General features: G+C 44.5%; 1 protein-coding gene across 3 annotated transcripts in view; it reads left to right on the top strand.

Annotated features, from left to right (window-relative positions):
- Positions 1-358: 358 nt before the first annotated feature.
- SMARCAL1 (SWI/SNF related, matrix associated, actin dependent regulator of chromatin, subfamily a like 1) overlaps positions 359-19,031 on the top strand; it is a 55,127-nt gene continuing 36,454 nt past the window's right edge. For 2 of the 3 annotated variants that reach the window (XM_067570122.1, XM_067570124.1), the window contains exons 1-9: positions 359-504; positions 1,625-2,660; positions 4,495-4,545; positions 6,513-6,743; positions 7,807-7,857; positions 12,442-12,625; positions 13,609-13,759; positions 15,806-15,967; positions 17,974-18,039. In XM_067570122.1, coding sequence (XP_067426223.1) covers positions 1,712-2,660; positions 4,495-4,545; positions 6,513-6,743; positions 7,807-7,857; positions 12,442-12,625; positions 13,609-13,759; positions 15,806-15,967; positions 17,974-18,039 — 1,845 coding nt within the window. In that variant the 5' untranslated portion in view covers positions 359-504; positions 1,625-1,711. The remainder of the gene's footprint in view (positions 505-1,624; positions 2,661-4,494; positions 4,546-6,512; positions 6,744-7,806; positions 7,858-12,441; positions 12,626-13,608; positions 13,760-15,805; positions 15,968-17,973; positions 18,040-19,031) is intronic. The other variant, XM_067570123.1, reaches the window with a different exon arrangement.

Consider the following 19,031-nt stretch of genomic DNA (forward strand, 5'->3'; position numbering starts at 1 on the left):
CCCCCTTGGGCTGAGAAACGCTGCACGGGGTGTGGTGGGTGGAAAGTACACAATGTGCAGGGTCAGAAAGACACAACCGCTTACTGGCTATACGCGCCTCATGCTGTTATTAATTGTAGTCTGTTGGTGAAACTGAGGCACAGAGGAAGGTGACGCCACTCGCTCAAACCCGTTCAGTCAGGGGCAGAGCCAGGTGAAGAACCCAGGTGTCCTGCTGCCTCTCAGCCCCCCACAGGTGTAACCACTAGACTACCACTATAGCCCAGGGAGACTACAATTCCCATGATGCCATGCGGGCCGGCGGGGCCTACAATTCCCGGCATGCAGCGCGGCCAAAGCCCACCCGTCGCCCCGGCAACGGTGATGCCTGCTGGGAGTTGTAGTCCGGACAGAATCTGGCGGCGCGACCCTGGGCTGCGCTGAGCTGCGCTGGGAGCGGAGCGGGCCGCGGGTGCACGCAGGTGACGGGGCTGCGGCCCCCCACGGTGACGCCAGGGCCCTCGGGTGAGGCCGGCTCCGGGGGGGCTGGGGGTGAGCGCCGGCGGGGGGAACGGGGGAGTGAGCGCCAGAAGTGAGCCCCATGGTGGGGGGCTGAGCCCCGGTGTCTGGGAGGGGGCGGGGAGGGTATCTGGGGGGAGAGAGTGGGGGGCTGAGCCCCGGTGTCTGGGAGTCAGCCCCATGGTGGGGGGCTGAGCCCCGGTGTCTGGGAGGGGGCGGGGAGTCAGCCCCTGGGGGGGAGAGAGACCCCCGGTGTCTGGGAGTCAGCCCCATGGTGGGGGGCTGAGCCCCGGTGTCTGGGAGGGGGCGGGGAGTCAGCCCCTGGGGGGGAGAGAGACCCCCGGTATCTGGGAGTGAGCCCCATGGTGGGGGGCTGAGCCCCGGTGTCTGGGAGGGGGCGGGGGAGTCAGCCCTAACTCTTGACTTTTCCCGTGGCGGGGGATGAATTCGCTCCCCGTGGCTACGGCCATGTCACTGGTGCTGGGAGTGTACATTTCCCAAGGCAGGCAGAGACCCTTGCCCTGCCCGTGGGGCTATGGGGCTCGATTCGTGTTTGCCGCCTGCTGCCCCAGGCGGAGCTGGAAGGATGAAGTGCAGTCATGTGATGCTTTTAATTTTCATTAGGAGCCGAGGCCCTTCATTTCCAGGCTCGTTGCATGGATATGCGATTGTTTCAGTCATTTTTATCGGGTTGCATCCATGTAGGGGCTGGCCCTGTGGTGCTCAGAGCCCCGTGGGAAGTCATGTGCAGGGGCTCAGGTGAATTTCCAGGGTCTGCACACATCTTGGTGGGGTTGGAGGAAGACTTTTTGGCAGCTGGAGCGATGGGGGTTGGTGACCCTTCTAGATGGTTTGTGATTCTCTTTTTTTCCCCTTACGCTTTAGCAATGAGGTCTAGAGTGTGGGGCCCTCAAAGGCAAGTGTCTTTGCGGTTGCCCACTTTGCACATGGCTTAAGTCTAGCCCTGAGTCCATGCTGTTGCCGTACTTCTGTTTTAGGATTTGTACAGCACCAGTCGCTCTAGTGTTTAGATGCCAGTGGCACCATTTCATCAATAAAAACCAAATGCCTTCCATGCATGTAGTTTAAATTTACAAAACAAAGATGTCTTTTTTTTTTTTTTTAGGTGGGCCTCCAGTCCTGTAAAAGAAACAGTTGGATTCCTCATTGATATTTAACACAGGTTTCAGAGCGATTATTTTAATTGTGGAAGATGTCATCAGGCCTTACAGAAGAACAGAAAAGAAAGATTGAGGAGAACAGACAGAAGGCCTTGGCTAGGAGAGCAGAGAGACTAGCAGTCCAGCGAGGAGGGCCTGGTGGGTTCACTAGCCAACCATCTAACCAGCAGAATCCAAATTATGGTGGAAACCTGGAGCAGGAGTGTGTGAAACAAGAAAACAATCATGTTTGGTTCATTAGCCAGCACCAGCAGAATCCCAACATCCACGTGCCACAGAAGGGCTGTGTTCAGAAAGGATATAATCACTTTAACACACCTCAGCAGACGGCTGGTTCATGTGGTGTGCAGCAGAAGAATTGTTCAGAGGGCTCAAAGCAAGATTCATGGAGTCAGATGAGCAGCACTAAGCAGTCCCTCCCATTAACCCTGAATTCTTCTCATAAACATTCAGGTTCTGATGGTCAGGAACAAGGTCAACAAACCTTAATTAATCCCACTGAATTGCAACAACCCAAATATCACCCAGCATTCAAAAAACCTACAGAACTGTCTCATCCTAGATTAACTACTAATGAGCACCCTAATCATATTAAAGGTTTACAAAGTCCGAACAAATCTGCCAGTGGGCATGCTGGCATTAAATATATGCCACCGCCGAGCAGTGCTACCTCGAGTGATTCTGAAATGTCAACAAATGCAGGGAAACCAACCTGTGACTCCTTACCCAAAAAGGATGATGGTAGCATCTCGCGGATCTGTGGCATGATGCGCCCACTGACTCCTTTGAAGGAGGGTAAGATGCAGAAGATGACTAATTCTGGTGGCATGGGCTCTACCTTGAAAGTATCCTGTCATAGAAAAGCACCCAGTGTTATCCAAGGAAGGTGTGTGAAGCACAGAGAAGATCGATTCCAGGTTGAAGTAGGCTACAATGCAGAACTCCTCTCTGTGTTTAAAAGCATACCTAGCAAAATTTATGGTAAGAAAACTTATAACAATTTCTTATGCTTCTGTTTTAAAGAAAAATCAGTATATCCGTCTCTCTAAGGAACTATACAGAAATCACTTTACCCACCACAGCAATGCAGCTATTGCAGGGGTGGAACTTGGCAATGATGTTGCATATAGTTTTAGAGAGGATGTGAAAAGAACTGCAGTTGAAACTGCAGAGGAATTCAAGGAGTAAATAACTCAAACTGGAATTTAGCCAAGATCATCTCAGTTAACCCCCTGCTTGTATGAAAAGTGCCCTGAGATGTTTCTTGACTCCAGGTGGTCAGAACTAGAGCTGGTTGGAAACTGGATTTTCCATCTTCAAAAGCTCAACATTTTTTGAGAAAATTGTCCTGATTTGGGCATTAAAAAAAAAAAAAAATTCACAAAATGATTTTTTTTAAATAAATTTGTTTGGGGTAAATCAAAATGTTTAATTTCAGTATATTTGAAACATGTTGATTTTGACCTTTTAAAAAAAAATAAAAAAAATAAAGTAAATTTTGAAATCAAAAGTTACTTTGAAACAAAAAAAATCAAAGCTGTTCATTCCAAAAAATGTCAAAACTGGACGTTTTGACATTTCAAAATGTTTTTTCCATTTGTTTCAAAATGAAATTTCATTTAAATTGCTACAATCATGAAAAAATAGATTTTTGTCAAGATGGTATTTTCTGACACATAACTATTTTGACAAAAAATATTCCTACAAGTTTTAGTCAGAACCTTGGGCTGAGGGGAAATGTTGTTTGGAAATCGGTATCGGAGAAATGGTCTGTTAATTTCAGTTGCTCTTGGAGAGTTGGTTGACTCATAGTCTTTGAGGCCAGAAGGGACCTTTATGATCATCTAGTCTGACTACTTGCACATTGCAGGCCACTAAACTTCACCCTCTCAAGAAATAGGCCCATAACCTCTGGCTGAGATACTGACAACATCAAATCTCGATTTAAAGACTTCAAGTTACAGAGAATCCAAACCAGTAAGTGACCCATTCTGCAGTGGAGGGTGAAAACCTCCTAGGGTCTTTGCCAATCTCACCTGGGGAAAATTCCTTCCTGATTGCAAATATGGTGATCAGTTAGACCCTGAGCATGAGACCCTCCAGTTAGACATCTGGGAAAGAATTCTCTGTAGTAACTCAGAGTCCTCCCCATCTAGTGCCACATCTCTGCCACTGGAGATATTTGCTAATAGCAGTCATTGGTGGACCATATGCCACTGTAGGCAGCCTCATCATACCAACCTCTCCATAAACTTATCAAGCTTAGTCTTGAAACAAGTTTGGCCTTTTTTTGACCCCACTAATCCCCTTGGAAGACTGTTCCAGAACTGCACTCCTCTGATGGTTAGAAACCTGCATCTAATGTGAAGCCTAAACTTCTTGATGGCCCATTTATATCCATTTGTTCTTGTGTCCCCACTGGCCCTTCACTCAAGTCTGTCATCAGCACCAGTCTAACCTTATGGTGTCCAGCCATTCTTGTGTCTTCTAGATTCTCTTGCTTAACATCCAAGGGTGTACACAATATTTTTACCCATCCCTATTTGCAAGATCTTTATCCTTTTCAGTCATTGCTCTTTCCTGTGGTTTACTTCCACACTCCTCTCCTATTTGTATGGATGTTTGTTTTGCTGCCCTACTACTAAGTCTTTCTATATTTCCAGCAGCCCTGCAGTTGTAATAACAATGCACAGTGCTTTTGACAGGTAGATGTGAAGCGTCTGCATGAACAGATGAGCTCCTCTTTAATTACCGAGCCTTTTAACAGCAGTGTTTGTTTCTATTCCCAAATGACTCAAATTCTGTTCAATTTCAGATCCTACTATGAAGATGTGGAATTTTCATTTAGAAGACTACAGACGTCTCAGTAAGTGAGCAGACTATGGAGTGACATGCAGGATCAAAGCCTCTCTTTCATCTTTACATGATTATTGTTGGCTGTGTTATTGCTTGCAGTAACGAAGGGGCTGACTGTTCAAACACAAAAACCCATTCTTCAGGCATGGGGCTTTTGAGGTTCTGCTATGAATCTTGGAAGTTAGTTAGAATTACCTGGGTTTCCAGGTGTAATTTTAATGCTAACCGTATGCTTTCTCCACTCACTAACTGAACGTTTCAAGGGCAGACAAACCACGGTATAGGCAGAGATGGCTCAGTTCATGTAAATAATTCGCGTGGGTCCATGCAGAGAAAGAGAAAATGTTCTGAAAGTGCAGGCTGGCTAATACTTTAATGAAGGATTTACTCTGATGCTATCTTTTAAAACAGTAAACTAAATGTAGGTTTCATGAAATTGTTTGTTTTCCTGTTTATTAGGCGTGTGGGAAATGAAATGGGATGATCTCCTTGGCTTTGTATGAGGTTGACATTGCAGTTGTCTCAGAAGTTGGAATAACAGGAGATGGTTTTCTTCACTGTGGACTGGAGAAGATTTGAGATGGTTGCAGAGACCATGCATTTCAGACAGGCTTTTCAGAAGCATGCAGTTTTGGTCCAGCTCTGCTTTCCTTGAAGTCAGTGGTAAAATGGCTATTGCTTTCAATGGGAGCAGATTTAGGACAATGCTTTGGAAAAGCCCAACCTTCAGGCCTAATTTTAACCTCCCAGGCAGTTTACTGTGTATTTAAGTGCTGACAGTTGCTCTAGTCTGAATCTTATACCACTTAAACAGAGTTGTAGCCCTGCGCAACTTAGTCTAAATAGACAATTTTTAAATTGCAAGTCATCCTTTTTAAAAATGTCTTCTCAAATTATCCTGAAGCATAAGCTTATGGTAGAAGGCACATGGTGTCAAGAAGCTGCCGTCATCCATGTCAGAAAATGGTTACCAAAACAATCCTGAGTGTTTCATACACTAGGGTTAAATGGACTCTGTCAATGTGAAACCTAGACAATTTTTTAAAGAATAGTTCAAAAAATAGTGGCAGGTTCTAAACCTTCCCTGCCAATTTCTGTGGTTTTACAATTACAGTTTCCTGTATTCTTTTTTTAAAAGTTTCCCTCTTTTATTGTTTGTGAAAGGACCCCATCAAATAGGGGAAACAAAGTGTACACAAAATGAATAACTAGAGAGATGTTTTCCCCCCTAATTTCTTTACGTTATAGCAGCCTTAGGGGTTGGTTGTAACTACATTAGGTATAAAGAATCAGGAAAAAAAAATGCAGGTTTCCATGCAGGCTTTAATTGTAAGACTTGCTTTTCACTTGTTTGGTGTATCTTCTGAAATTCTCCATTTGGGATGAAATTTCACATGCTTCGATTCAGTCTGGAGGTGGCTTTTTTTTTTTTTTTTAAGGGGGAAAAAAACCTGCTGTAAGCAACAGAGAAATGGCTTTTGAGCATGCTCAGTGATCCTCCTTTAAGAATTTAATGGTGCCTAAGGAAATTTTGCCCCCTAGGTCAGGTAGTGACATCACACAAGAGGCAGAGAGATTTCAGAACACACTCGCTGGTGTCTTAGAGGGAACCTGGGCAAGGCTGATGCAGCTGAGGGGCTGGATTCTCTACTGCTCCATGTCCAGCTTTGCTGATCCTCGGTTACCATTGTCTTCTCTAAGGTGGGAGAGTGGGTTCACCCAGCCACTTCACCTCACTTCAGCTCCTTGATGCTTGCCCTGTGGGGGGCAACCAGGCCAGCTGTCCCCTTTTACCCTCAGGAGGAGCGTGGCCTGCTCTGCTGGTTTCCTTTCCCTCCTCGTCCCAAAGTCCCCTATGCCTTTTGTCTGGGTTCAGTTGGGCTTCTGCTCTTTCCGTCCCTCGGGGAATCAACGTTTTCGTGGTCTGCCCAATTTTTCATTTATTCTTTCTCATAAATCCATTATTTTCTCCTGTAGTGGAAGCAGTGAAGCAGCTTTCCTCAGTGACTTTGGTACCCTTGGAAGGGGTGTCTGTCGGCAGTGGGCCCAGCTCGGAATCCTTGTTAAAGACGTGCAGTGGCTGGCAGAAACCCTCGGCCACTGTCAAGGGGAAGTGTGTGCTGATCTCGCGCTCCCGATTTGAGGTTGATATTGGGTATGCTGCAGAAATTATTGAAGCATTTAAACAGGTGAATTCCAGGAATTACGGTGAGTATCTGATTTGATTGCTGCATTCATGTAATGGCGTTGCTGGTGCTGGCTATATTCACTACTGCTTATAAAGTGCTTTGGGACTGAAAGATGAAAGATGGTATGTGAGATCAGATCTGCTCTGGACAGGCTGAAAGTAGAGGATCCACTTTAGGGAGGGTTTGGTATCTGTTGTAATAATGCTGGGGTACATAACCATTGTGCCCGCTGCTTTGATTTGTGGCAGTATGAATGACTCCTTGTTTTGTTCAGAGGCAAATTCCAAAGACCATATTTCAATGCTGGACATAATGAATTCGACCGATGGTGCCCAACTTCTGCATCTCTGCACCTAATTATAGTCTTTGTTATCAAAAATGACAGAACAAGCCAGTGTGGAAATATTCATTATATACCCAGATAATGAACTAGAATTAGTTGAATTCCCCAGCAGCCATGCTAACATTTAGGAGGAATTCTTATAGCACTCTTAGAACTCAGATCTACAAAGGTAGTTAAATATCACTTTACATATCACTTTAGTTAAATCCTCACTTTACAGACAGGCAGACGGAGGGACAAAGTGGTGAAGTGACTTGCCAGATGTCACAACAGGTCAGTGACAGAGTGGTAAACAGAATCCAGAGCTCTTGACTCCCAAGCCTGTTCCCAATCTGTTGCCTCATACCGCCTGCTTGCAGTGGATCAGCTTTTTACTCACTCTTGGCTTACAGGAAGATGCAGAACTGGCAGGCTGGGTTTGGCCCTAGTGTTGCACTTTGGGCACCCATGATTGAGGCAGTCCTACAACTAGCTATTACTCTCTGAAAGTCAGCTGGGGTCTGATTTTCCCATGCACCTTGCTGAGAACATACTCTGCCTTCCTGAGTCTTCTCAAAATGATTTGTTTAGCATGGGACAGAAAGGTAAAACAAATGATGGCTGGCCAAGGTGTAAACTGTTTAAAAACCGTTCTGAAATGGAGAGAAGATTGAATGTTGCTGTTGCTGCTTGTTTATGGCAGTCAGGTTTTTTTAAAAATGTCTTTTGACATTTGATTATTTTATTATGACTGTTACAGACATGAAGACCCGAAAATGGAGTTTCCTATTGGAGGACTATCCAAGGCTAAGTGAGAAGCTGCATTTTCCTAGTGGGGTCTGTTCTCTTGTGGGGGTGGGGGAGGCAGGGTGACAAATTCTAATTCCATTTCTGGGGATAAGCCTCTCTAATTAGAAGGGATTGAAGTGGTAATGAACTCCCGTGCCGGCTGCCCTATTGCTCTGTCAAACAGATGTGTATATGGGTTACACAGACTCAGAACTCTGGTTGTTTGTAAGTGTATATTATTAATAATTATGGTAGCCTCTCAGAGGCTCGTTCGGGGTCAGGGCCCCATCATACTCGCTGCTGCACAAAAGCATACGAAGATGTGTTCTCTACCAGGAGTGGAATTTCCATTCTGGTTTTTTCATATATATTTTAGTGTGTGAGAGAACAGTTATGAAAGTGAATTATATTATGAGGGGCTCCTCGAGTAACTTTTTTTCTCCGTTCTAGAGAACTAAACAGCGGTGGGAGAATGGTTTCCCTCTGTCTCCCTCCTTCCCCATATCTGTAGGGAAGCTGGAGTAGGGGACTGCGTGGTCCTTCATATCTATCTCTGCAGAATTCTGGGTCACTAGATCTGTGCAGTGATACTCATAGGGTACGTCTATACAGCAAAGAAAAACCTCGGCTGGGTCTGTTTCAGCCGGCTTGTGCTCGCGGGGCTGAGGCTGTGGGACTGTTTCATTACTGCAGCCTGAATTCTGGGACCCTCCCACTCCGCAGGATGCTAGAACTTGGGCACCAGCCCAAGTCCAGACATTTATACAGCAGTGAAACAGTCCTGCGAGCCCCAGTCGGCTAGCACGGGCCAGCCCCAGGTGTATAGTTGCTGTGTAGACATCCTTAGTGTCTTCCACCCTGGCCTGTCCCTAGCTCCCCGTCCTCCTCTCCCGTGTTGTCCTGTTCTGAAGCTGGCATGCAGTCACCTCCAACCCATGGTGAACAATGGATGCGCATGCATGAGTGCTGTGCCTATACCCCTGCAAGTAGCTGATTGCAGGACTTCAGTAGTGTGGAGCACATCATTCTGGTGACTTTTACCCTCGCTTATCTTTTCAGGTCAAGTTTGCTCAGTTTATACATGAACTAATGATTTCTCTAACAGCCAGTATCAGAGCCAGAGTCTGGGTGCCGACAGCCAAGGTGGTTTTGTTCAGCTTTATACATTACGACTAGAAATGAAGTCTCTGCATTTGGAACTCAGCCAGCAGCTTTGTGGTTGATGTACAAGGCAGACTAGAAGCCCGGTCACTCTCCCATAGCTGTGTTGACTGCTGGGCCTGCTTGTTTCCATAATGTGATCAAACTGGGTCAGCAGATTCCCACAGCGCAGTCAGGCCCTACGTGTTTTCATATTCTTCTGAAAAGCCCAGATGCTAAGATGATGGGCACTTAAAATTGTTTCAGTAAAATACATTGAGTGAGAAAGCATCATTCTTCTGCTCATTAGCACACTCCAGGCATTGTCTATAATCGGTAACATTCACTTCTGGGGCAGTAAGGCATGCGAGCGCCTCTCCCTTTGTACCCATGTGTGGTGTTGAAGAAATTCTGACCCACACCGCAGGTGTAAACTTGTGTTTCTTTTAAAAGATGGATACACTTTACAAATAACTCTCTCACAGCAGTGTGCTGCCAGCATGTCTGCTTCTTAGTTGTGTGTGTTTCGTTAATGTCTGGAAAGTGCTTTGAAGATGAAAAGCAGTGCATAAGTACTCAGTGTTATAATTATTTCTTATCATTCCATTCTGCTTGCTGTGTGCCCTCGTACTTCCTGAAATATAAGGTTGCATAGTTAGAGCAGGATAAGCTTTCGAAATAAATGGTAAGATGCCCTATAACAGTGCTTACATCACCATTATGTAGGGTTGTACAGTCATAGTCCAAAATCTCGCAGCTTAGTGTTACTCGAGTACTGTATGCTATTACTATAGGATAATGGAGCATTTTTAATAATTGAGTGCCTGAATACTGTAGTGTTAGGGATGCTAATAGTAATCAAGGAACTGGAAGCCAGGATGCTGGATGTAGCGGTAGAGGAGAGAACACTTTATGTGGTGAGGGGGCATAAGATTTTGGGTGAGCTAATCTTCATTCTGAAACTGCAGTATAAAGACACTAACAGGACTGGAAAATGGAGTTATACAATGGAAGCTTCTGTTGACATCAGTGGGAATTGAGGATGCCTGACATCTTGCAGGATTGGGCCCGCGCAAAGGGCTTGATCTTGTAGGGTGCTGAGCAGCTCCTGCTAAATGCCATGTTTGCGCAATCTTTTCAATCTGCTGACTTCATTGGGAGTTAAGGGCTCTCATCACCTTGGAAGAAGCATTCTGCATCTTGCAGGGCCAGGGAAAGGGGTAAAGGCCCATGTGAATGGTGTCCTAGGAGCGCACTTGTGAGGGGTTGGCAGCCTTCTAATATGCACCTGTTCAGAAACTGTGTTCCTCTTTACTTACCCAGCAAAAAAATAAAATATTGCTCTTGTGCCTGTTGCAATGACTTCCTTTCGGCAGGAACTGTTCGTTGGGGTTAATATCTATTTGCCCAGCTGCTCAGTCATCTTTAGATAAAAGGTTATTTCAGTAAAAAATGACTCTTGGATGAATCACGCTGGCTGCAGACGCATCCTAATGACTTTTCTAGCTTGTCTGCAGAACAATAGCGTCAGAATTATCATGTAGCAAATTGTAGCAATTATAGTAACGCAGAAAGTAAGTAAGTTTGTGAGTGTAATGACAGGCTTTTGCGGTACTTCAGGGAAGAGAATTCCTGCTATTGAAAGAGCATAGGGTAAACTGGAGAGGGGAGGAAGTTCAGACCATCACGCAAGCACAAACAGAAATCCTTTCATATAAGGATTTTTCACTTGTGTAGCAGGAATCCAGTCTGTTCCCTCTGCTCTAGAGATAACAGAAACCAAACTAAAAATCTGCAGTCTGGAGGCACATTTGGTGCCCACATAGTTGTAATACACAAAATCAGTGAGTACAAATTTAAATTTGAGTAGCTCAGTATGTTTGTACAGCTGGAATTGTTTTATATTCCCCTAATTTCATATTTTAGTGGTTTAAAAATAAAGAGGTATTTCCAGAAATAATGGTAGGTAGGTGGGTGTGCACATATGCTTGGTATCGTGCAGAAATGTGTTTTGATTTCTCTAGGGAGTCAAAAGAACATTGTAAATAAAAATCTGTTTTAAATGTGCGCTAGCTAGATCAGAACCAGGAAATTGTGTTTTAATATTTATAATTCTTAATAATTTTCTCTTGGCATAAAAAACGTTTTTCTGTTGAGGGAGAAGGAATGGGGGTGTGTGAAATAAAGGTGTCTGAAAATTAAATGCTGTGAAGTTCTGACCACCCACTTGTGGCTTTAAAGATGTTTTGCACAAGGGATATGTGGGAGCTTGTTACAGCATTGGATGCAGATTTGTATTGCATATCATTGCAAATTGATGTGCAGATGAAGGATGTAAAATATTCTGATGTTCACTGATGGTACTAGTTTCATAGCAGATAGTAAAATCCTGTACAGCTTCCCTAAAGAGATGGTATGTCCATGCATTAAAGAATGTTTTTAAAAGCTTTGTGATGTTGCTTGAACTAGGTTTCAAAGCACAGTCATCGCCTTATGTACTTGTAACGTCTTCTGTGAAATGGTTACAAAACAAAGTCGTGGGCAGGTTTAAAAAATGATGCTGTAAAATTGGCAAAAGATCTCTTGCAATCCTTTCCTGCAGTAGGTGAACCCCCCCTAGAATCACCCAGCCTTTATTATATCAATTCCTCTCTTCTTTGAAACAGGATTATTATTATTATTATTATTTAATACTTGCATTGTAGTAGTACCCTCAGACCCCCCCATCAGCTAGCCATTGTGCTTGATGCTGTACAGACCTACACAGCATGAAGACAGTTCCTGCCCCAGAGAGGTTAAGATGAGTGGCACACAATGAGCGGTGGAGGGGAGACACGATCCAATTATAAGCAGTTTTTATGCATGGGTACATTTTGCAAGAAAAGAGTTTTTTAAGCTGGGGACGTGACCCTGTTCAGATAACAGCAGTTCAAATCAGTCCTGCTCAGATAATTGAGGAGGAGATCTCTGCAGTGGGAGTCCCTAGTGCTCTGCTGCTTCAGAATTCTGTAGCTGCCTGAGATCAAAACCTGAGTTCTACAGTGCTTAGGGGCACTGTTTTTCAGTAATAAAAATACGGGTTTGAACAAGGTGCTCTGTGCTGCCTGGGGGGTAATCTGTGTCCTGGCTGTTAAAGTAAATGATGAAAAACTTCCTGTTCACACTAGACAGGAGACCTGGGCTAGCAGCAATTGTCATGGGAAAATGGTGCCGAGCTGTCTTTTGCAGAGCTGTGCTTGGCAACTATCTGAACGTGTGGGTAGCGAACATCCCAGGGTTCTGAAACAGATTTTCAGTAACGTAGCTGGGCCTGCCTATACTGGATCAGGAAAGACTTTCTCAAGCCGCTTCAGGACAAGCGTAATATCATACTGCTGGTGGGGGCCAAAAATGTCCCCCGCCACGAGTGTACATGCTGTATAGCATGATCCCCATTCGGCTAACACGCTGCTGTTGTTGTTTTCAGCGGAAGCTGTGCGGAGCCTTCCATCCGTGGAGGTGGAACCGCTGCCCAAGCCAGTAATACAAGTCTTTGCTCCTCGGTTTGACAAGCCCGCCTTGCATGTCTCGGATGTTCCTGAAGCTGACCTTTCAGCGCTGGATTCCAAAGTCGTGATGAGCCTCATGCCCTTTCAGAGAGAAGGCGTGAAGTAAGTCTTGCCCATGTGCCAGAAAGAGCTAGGCCTGTGCTTATTGTTTGGCATTTCCCGGCAGTGTGGTGTTTTGCATTTTGATTATGGACCATCAGAGAGAGGCTTGGATCAAAGTTTCATCAAAGACAAGAGGTGTTGGATTTTGAGCTAGACTCCGTTTGTCTTTGAGTAGAAGGGTAACGAAGCCTGTTACACCTGTATACCCAGTATGTATCCAGAATTTCTCAGGATGGCTCGGGAAGGAAACTGCATTTTACCAGGGCCCACTATAGTGTGAAATATTTCCAAGTCGTGTAAATCTGTCCCTTCGGTACGTCTTTGATTTGCCTCTCTGGGCTGTGTGTGTGCACATGCATCATTTGCTTTTCTCGTAAATTCAGCTTGCATACCCCTGTGCATTAGCTGACTTTTCTTGTTGTTTTTACAAGCTGCATGCATGTGTAGGGGAGCAAAACAGAGTCCAAGGAAGATTTAAAACAACTGATTATGTGCGGAGAGAGCAACTTTTTAAAACATTTTTCTCATGTGTGGTCACTATTTATTAGCAGTATCAAGTAGCAAAATGTCACAGCTAAATCCCCAGCTGGTGATATTAGCATAGGGCTATTAGTAATGTGTTTTAGTCTGATCAGGGACTCTGGAATATCAGGTGAGTGTTTAATAGTATCATGGAAAGAGCAGATTCAAACATCTCTAATGGTCTGATTCAACCCCAAGAAAATCAAGTAATTCAGAAGCAGGGCTGAAATGGTTTCCTTAACCAGTCTGCTTTGTCAAAGTACTACAGCACCAGTGTAAACTGCACGTAGGTCACTGTAACTTGCGTTGCTCAGAGGGTGTCTCTTTTACACCCCTGAGTGATGTAAGTTAGATTGACTTAAGCAGGAGCGTAGACCTGCCCTAAGACTGGGGAGGGATTGTGCTAACCTTGGCTGGGAAGGTGGGGAAGGGAGTAACCTTCTACCTTGTGATTCTTTCAGCTTTGCTATCTTCAGGGAAGGCCGTTTGCTTCTTGCGGATGACATGGGCTTGGGAAAGACTATCCAGGCTATCTGTATTGCTGCGTATTATCGAAAGGAGTGGCCTTTGCTGGTGGTGACACCTTCCTCAGTGAGATTTACCTGGGCAGAGGTACTGGATGTTTAAATAGATCTCTTAGGGGCTCATCTGTCTTGTTTTTTATCTGAATTCTGTTAGGGATGGCAAAATTGGGAAAGTAGGGGAAAAAATAGGAAGGGATGAGGTTCTCTTATCCCCTGTAATTGCAAGAAGCTGATCATATGACATGCCTGCCTGAGCCTAATGGAGGATGCTCATTTTATGTTCCAGAGGAAGGTTAGGAAAAAAATCATTGACAAAATGGCCTTAAGGGGAAAGATTCCTCTCTTGCCCCATATATGGCCGTTGGTTTAACCTTATACATCTGAGCCAGAATCTCTGCAGAGAAGCATCTAATTCCGTTAATACCCAAGATGCCATTGGTATCCAAGCCATTGTCCACTTCTTGTGAAACCTACCAAGGTGGGTTCTGTCAACACCTCAGCTGGCACAGAATTCCAGATGCTGAAATGCTGCCTTATATGTTCTGCCGTTCCCACTGACCTCAGCAAACGTGGCCAGTGCCTTTTTCAGGGCAAAATTTGGTCCATTAGCTTTAGTCTATAAAATCCTCCAGAATTCTTTGTTATGGTTAATCCAGACTCTGATACGTAGCCCTAGTCAAGACCTAAAGATGGGTGCACTCAGGGATTGGAAATACACGTAATTGAAAGAAAGCAAGGCTTCAGAGCCTGTCCACAGAAGAAAATTACTGTGCAATTAAACAGCCTGTGCTAGCAAGATGATTTTGAGACATACTTTCCTTAACTGCCAAATGTTCAGTAATGCTGGGAGAAAGTGAAGAATAAGAGGCTCAGGCATTAGGCTGACAAGTTTCGTGCTTCGCTTTGTGGGGTTCTTTTTCCAGTAGTTCTCTGTGCTGATAGCTATAAAGTGGTTGGATTTTGTTGTGTTGTGTGACCTTAGCACCAGAACAATTTGTTCTTTTTTTCCACTGCTGTTGGTACAACAGAACCCCAGGCATTTGGCCAAGCTACAGAAGACACGTCTAGATTTTTACCTGGGTTGTGAATGAGGTAGTAAAATTACTTATATTTGAGATATGGAGGAGGAGGAGGAAGCAGCGTTCTTCAGAGGCTGGTGGAGATCTGGACCAACATTTTTAAAAGTGGTTATTGATTTAGGATATCTCAGGTTGTGGGTGCCCAGCTTGGAATGTCTTTTGGTCCTGATTTTCAGAAGTGCCGCACATTTGCAATTCTAATTCTGTTCTGTATAGGTTTCTATATCGCACACATTACCGTGGTATCTGATTCCAGTCCTGTATTAACATGTCATGTGTTTTTTTTTTTCCCCCTCTCATCCTTTCCCCAAGGGGAGAAGTGTGTGCAGTGGAGTGTTTTGTTGTTGTAGACATGTAGCTTTGTGTATATGTTAGAGAAGACAAGGTCAAAGAAATTCACCTTGCACTTTGAGTAGAAGGTGGTGAGTTTTGTGATGGTCCTTAATTCCTGGGGGAAGTTTATTCTATAGCCTCAGAGCAGCCCCTGAGAAAGCTCTGTCACTGGCAGAGATGATCTGGGGAAATTGTGCTTCATCTGTATCATGGTGCAAAACTTTGTAACTATTCCTGTGATATAAAATATTTGCTGCTTGTAAGTCTGTGGCTTTCACAGATTCATGTTTCCTATCAGTGTGGGCAGAATGACAGTGACTCTCTGCTAACAGTGGCCATGCTGCTGTGTTGCTGCTCTGGCTTTTGGGCACAGCTAGCAAGATTGGTGGAAGGTCACGTTCACTTCTAATCACGGCCAGAGTTCTTGCTGAGTAAGCAGCAAAGAGAAAGGAGGTCTTGGGTCTCCTTAAAGGAGGGAGTGTGGTGCAGTGCCCAGATCATGGGACTTCTGATGCCAGCTGTTCCAGTTACTGGCTTGCATGGCCTTGGGCAAGTCACTTAAACATTATTAAACCCATTCACCAGATGGGTAAAACTGAAGCACAAACTGGTTATTTCCAAAGATGTGGTTGTGAGGCTCCATTATAGCTTGGGGAAGGGCTTCGGGATCCTCAGATGAAAGACCTAGAGAGGTTCAGCATCCACTTGTTCTCCTTTCTCAGGCATTTCATAGGTGGCTTCCCTCCCTGAGCCCAGAGAGCACCAATGTCATATTGACGGGCAAAGACAACCTGTCAGCAAAATTGATAAACATAATCAGTTTTGACCTCCTCAGCAAGATGGATAAGCAGCAGCTCAAAGACACTTTCCAAGTTGTCATTATTGTAAGTAGCACACCTCATTATTTAAATGTATGATTGGGTGGCAAGTGCATGCTGGGTTCTGCTGGGTCATTAACAGGCATTTGGAGAGAGTGAAACTTTGTAGTGACTGAAACCTGTACATAGCAAATTGTATAACCTTTGTTACACAGAGAGGGGAGAGAATGGCTTTACCCAAGACTGTAATTGCCTCTGGGGGTGAACGTTCTGATCCCAGTTCTGTTTATGAATGGCAGTGAATACATTCAACACTGTATTGGCTCCCGGGCAATCTCCAGCTATCGCTAGTACATAGAGATGGGGAGGGTTCCTGAAACATCCTCAAAGAAGGTCTGTTCTCCCCGGCTCTGTACTCCTTATCCTCCTCTCTAGTTCCTGAGATCCTATTTCTTCCCTGCTGGTTGTGAGCAGCTCCCATTGGCATTAGAGGGAAGATAGATGTTTCCTGTGGCTGGAGAATAGAGTCCCAGAAATGTTGGGTTGGAAAATCAAGGCGGTTCTGTTTTGCCCAAGGAATGCCATAGTGATAGAGTCGTCGTGGTGAAGAGCCATGCCTTTGACTGGTTTTGATATAATTTTATCCTTGTCTACTTTATCTGTGTATCCAGTAAACCAAAAAACTCTTGAAATAAAGTTCAGAGTCTGGTCTACAGCATCAAAATGAAGTGTAGTCAAAATCAAGGTTGATACTACATGCTTCAGTTGGAGTGTTTCATTGAAAATGTGTTTCCTTTTTGCATGTGTGTAATTTCTATGATCACTTTCCTTTCATGGATGATGCTATAATCTATATTGTTTGCTTTTTCTTAAAATATATGTGCGTGTGTGCATGCGTAATGTTTAATGGGAACTTTTTAGACCTCGTATTCTTTCAAATCCAGCTTAGATCTATAGCAACCAAAAGTTACAATGTGATGGCAATTGGTATTTTATGTGCAGTGGGCTTAGTGTTCTGAGCCTGGTTTCCAGTGAACAGATGTTTCTGTCACAAAAAAGCACCATGGATACTGTTATTGGCAGTGTCAGCAGAGAGGATGATGAGATCAGACTAGGACCCGGAGACTGAACTTTTCTCTCACCTCTCCGTTGATTTCGCAAGGGTCCGGGCTGAGGCATAGTGTCAGGATGGGGGAACTCACGTTGTCACGTCTTGTGCCACACCTGTTTGGGGACAGAGAATCTCTGACTAAATGGGCCATCCCACTAAATGGGCAGATATTTTATTCATGCATATGTGTATGCAGATTCAAATGCTGTATGTAGATCAAAATGGTCCCACTGAGTGTTTAGCCTCCCTGCTTTATCCTCCAGTCCTCCTCTGCTGCCTGGTGTCATGATAGCGTTACCTTGTTGCTAACCAGGATTGAGAAAGCTGTGCCTTGGAGGCTAAGCGGTGCATCGTCCTCTGCTCACTCATCCACACACATCAAGATGAGAATGTACCTTGGGAGGGGGCCAGTTTCCTTGGTATCTTTAAGTTCTGCCTAACTACAACAAAGGAAATGGAGCCTATTCTGTGAGTCTTGTCTCTGTCGGGAGGTTATTATCCACCTGGAGAGCCCTAACAGCAAAACAGTTGGTTCCTAATTAGATTTCCTTGCTTCTGATGCTTTTCATTAACCCCTTCATTTTAGCTAGGCAGCCCTGCATGGGGCTCCCCATGATTTTTGCATATAAAGAACAGGGACGCAGTGGCAAATGAAGCGCAGTAGTGGAAATTCTTTGCCTCTTTTTATTTCTTCTCTCCACTTCCTTGCTTAGCTATGATCGCTCAAGATTTGTGTCTTAATGTTTGTTTTTCCCTTCCCATTAACTTGCAGGCAGTCCTACCCCCTGCGTGATGGTTTCACATTCAGAATATGATGGTGGCCAGCCCACTGACAAACCTCTGGGATGATAGGCTTGAAGTATTAAGCAGCATAGGGTACTGGGAATTTGTTCTTTATCCCAGAGTTGGGCTTGTAGATCAGGACTTAACTCCATTCATTTTCTTGCCTCTTTTGTTTCAGGATGAATCTCATTTCCTAAAGAACACAAAAACTGCACGATGCCGAGCTGCCATGCCTCTTCTCAAGGTGTGTACTCTGTATGCCACGACCTCGTCAATTTCCTCTTAAAGACCCCCTAGCAGCATTGGTTTTGTATTCCTGATTTAGAAACCAGCAGCCAAGTTCTGTTACTGTAGCAGGGTAAATCCAAGTAACTTCTCTGAACCCAAAGGAGTTACTTTAGATGAACAGCAGTGTAACTGAGTGCAGAATTTGTCCCCAAATCTCCGCTTCGTGTTTGGCATGCATGGAAAGAGCTCAGGAGCTCCCAGTTTCTAGTCCCAGTATTACCACTGGCTTGCTTTGTGGCTTTTGGGTAAGTCACTTCACCTGTCTCAAATTCCCCATCTGTAAAATGGGGATAACAGTACTTTCTCCCAGAGGTGTAGTAAGAATGTATTAATGTTTTGTTAAATATACTATACAGACAAGCACCATGTAAGTCTTGTATACCATATTGTATTATATGCAATATCTTGGGGTTCCTAACCACTACTATACACACCAATAGTGTTACTCTAGGCTTCTCCTTTCCTGGCCGTGCGCTAGAATTGGATGTCCCAATATGGCTTGCTTCCCATCTGTTTGTGCAACTGGTGTTTTTGGAGCAGCCCAAGCTCCCTTGCTGATAGAAGCTCCCTTGCTGATAGAATTCATGTAACTGACTGGTACAGACCAGGTCTTTTGCTAAACAGGTACAGTTGGTCAGAAAGATTGGGAACTACTGCAGTATATAATACAGATATAGACACGCACACACCAGATTTTTTTTATAATGCATTTTAATAACTGTGGGTCTTCCTAACGTACGAGAACCAAACCTACTTTCAGTGTTGTGCTCCTGGCACCAGCTATCTCATCAGTGCCAGACCATTGTGCCAGTGGAATGAAGGCACCTCAGTGTCTGTCGTAGAGAAGGGTTGGGTGTATTTCCTGTGCGCAGTGGTTGGCAATAGTTAAATGAATCTGTGGGTGGGGTCAGAGACCTATGATGCTTTTTAGCTGATGGTGGTGTTGAC

The sequence above is a fragment of the Emydura macquarii genome, unplaced genomic scaffold, assembly GCF_026122565.2.
Source record: "Emydura macquarii macquarii isolate MOO-44397 ecotype Brisbane River unplaced genomic scaffold, CSIRO-AGI_Emac_v2 contig_2988, whole genome shotgun sequence".
In the NCBI taxonomy this organism is placed as follows: Eukaryota; Metazoa; Chordata; order Testudines; family Chelidae; genus Emydura; species Emydura macquarii.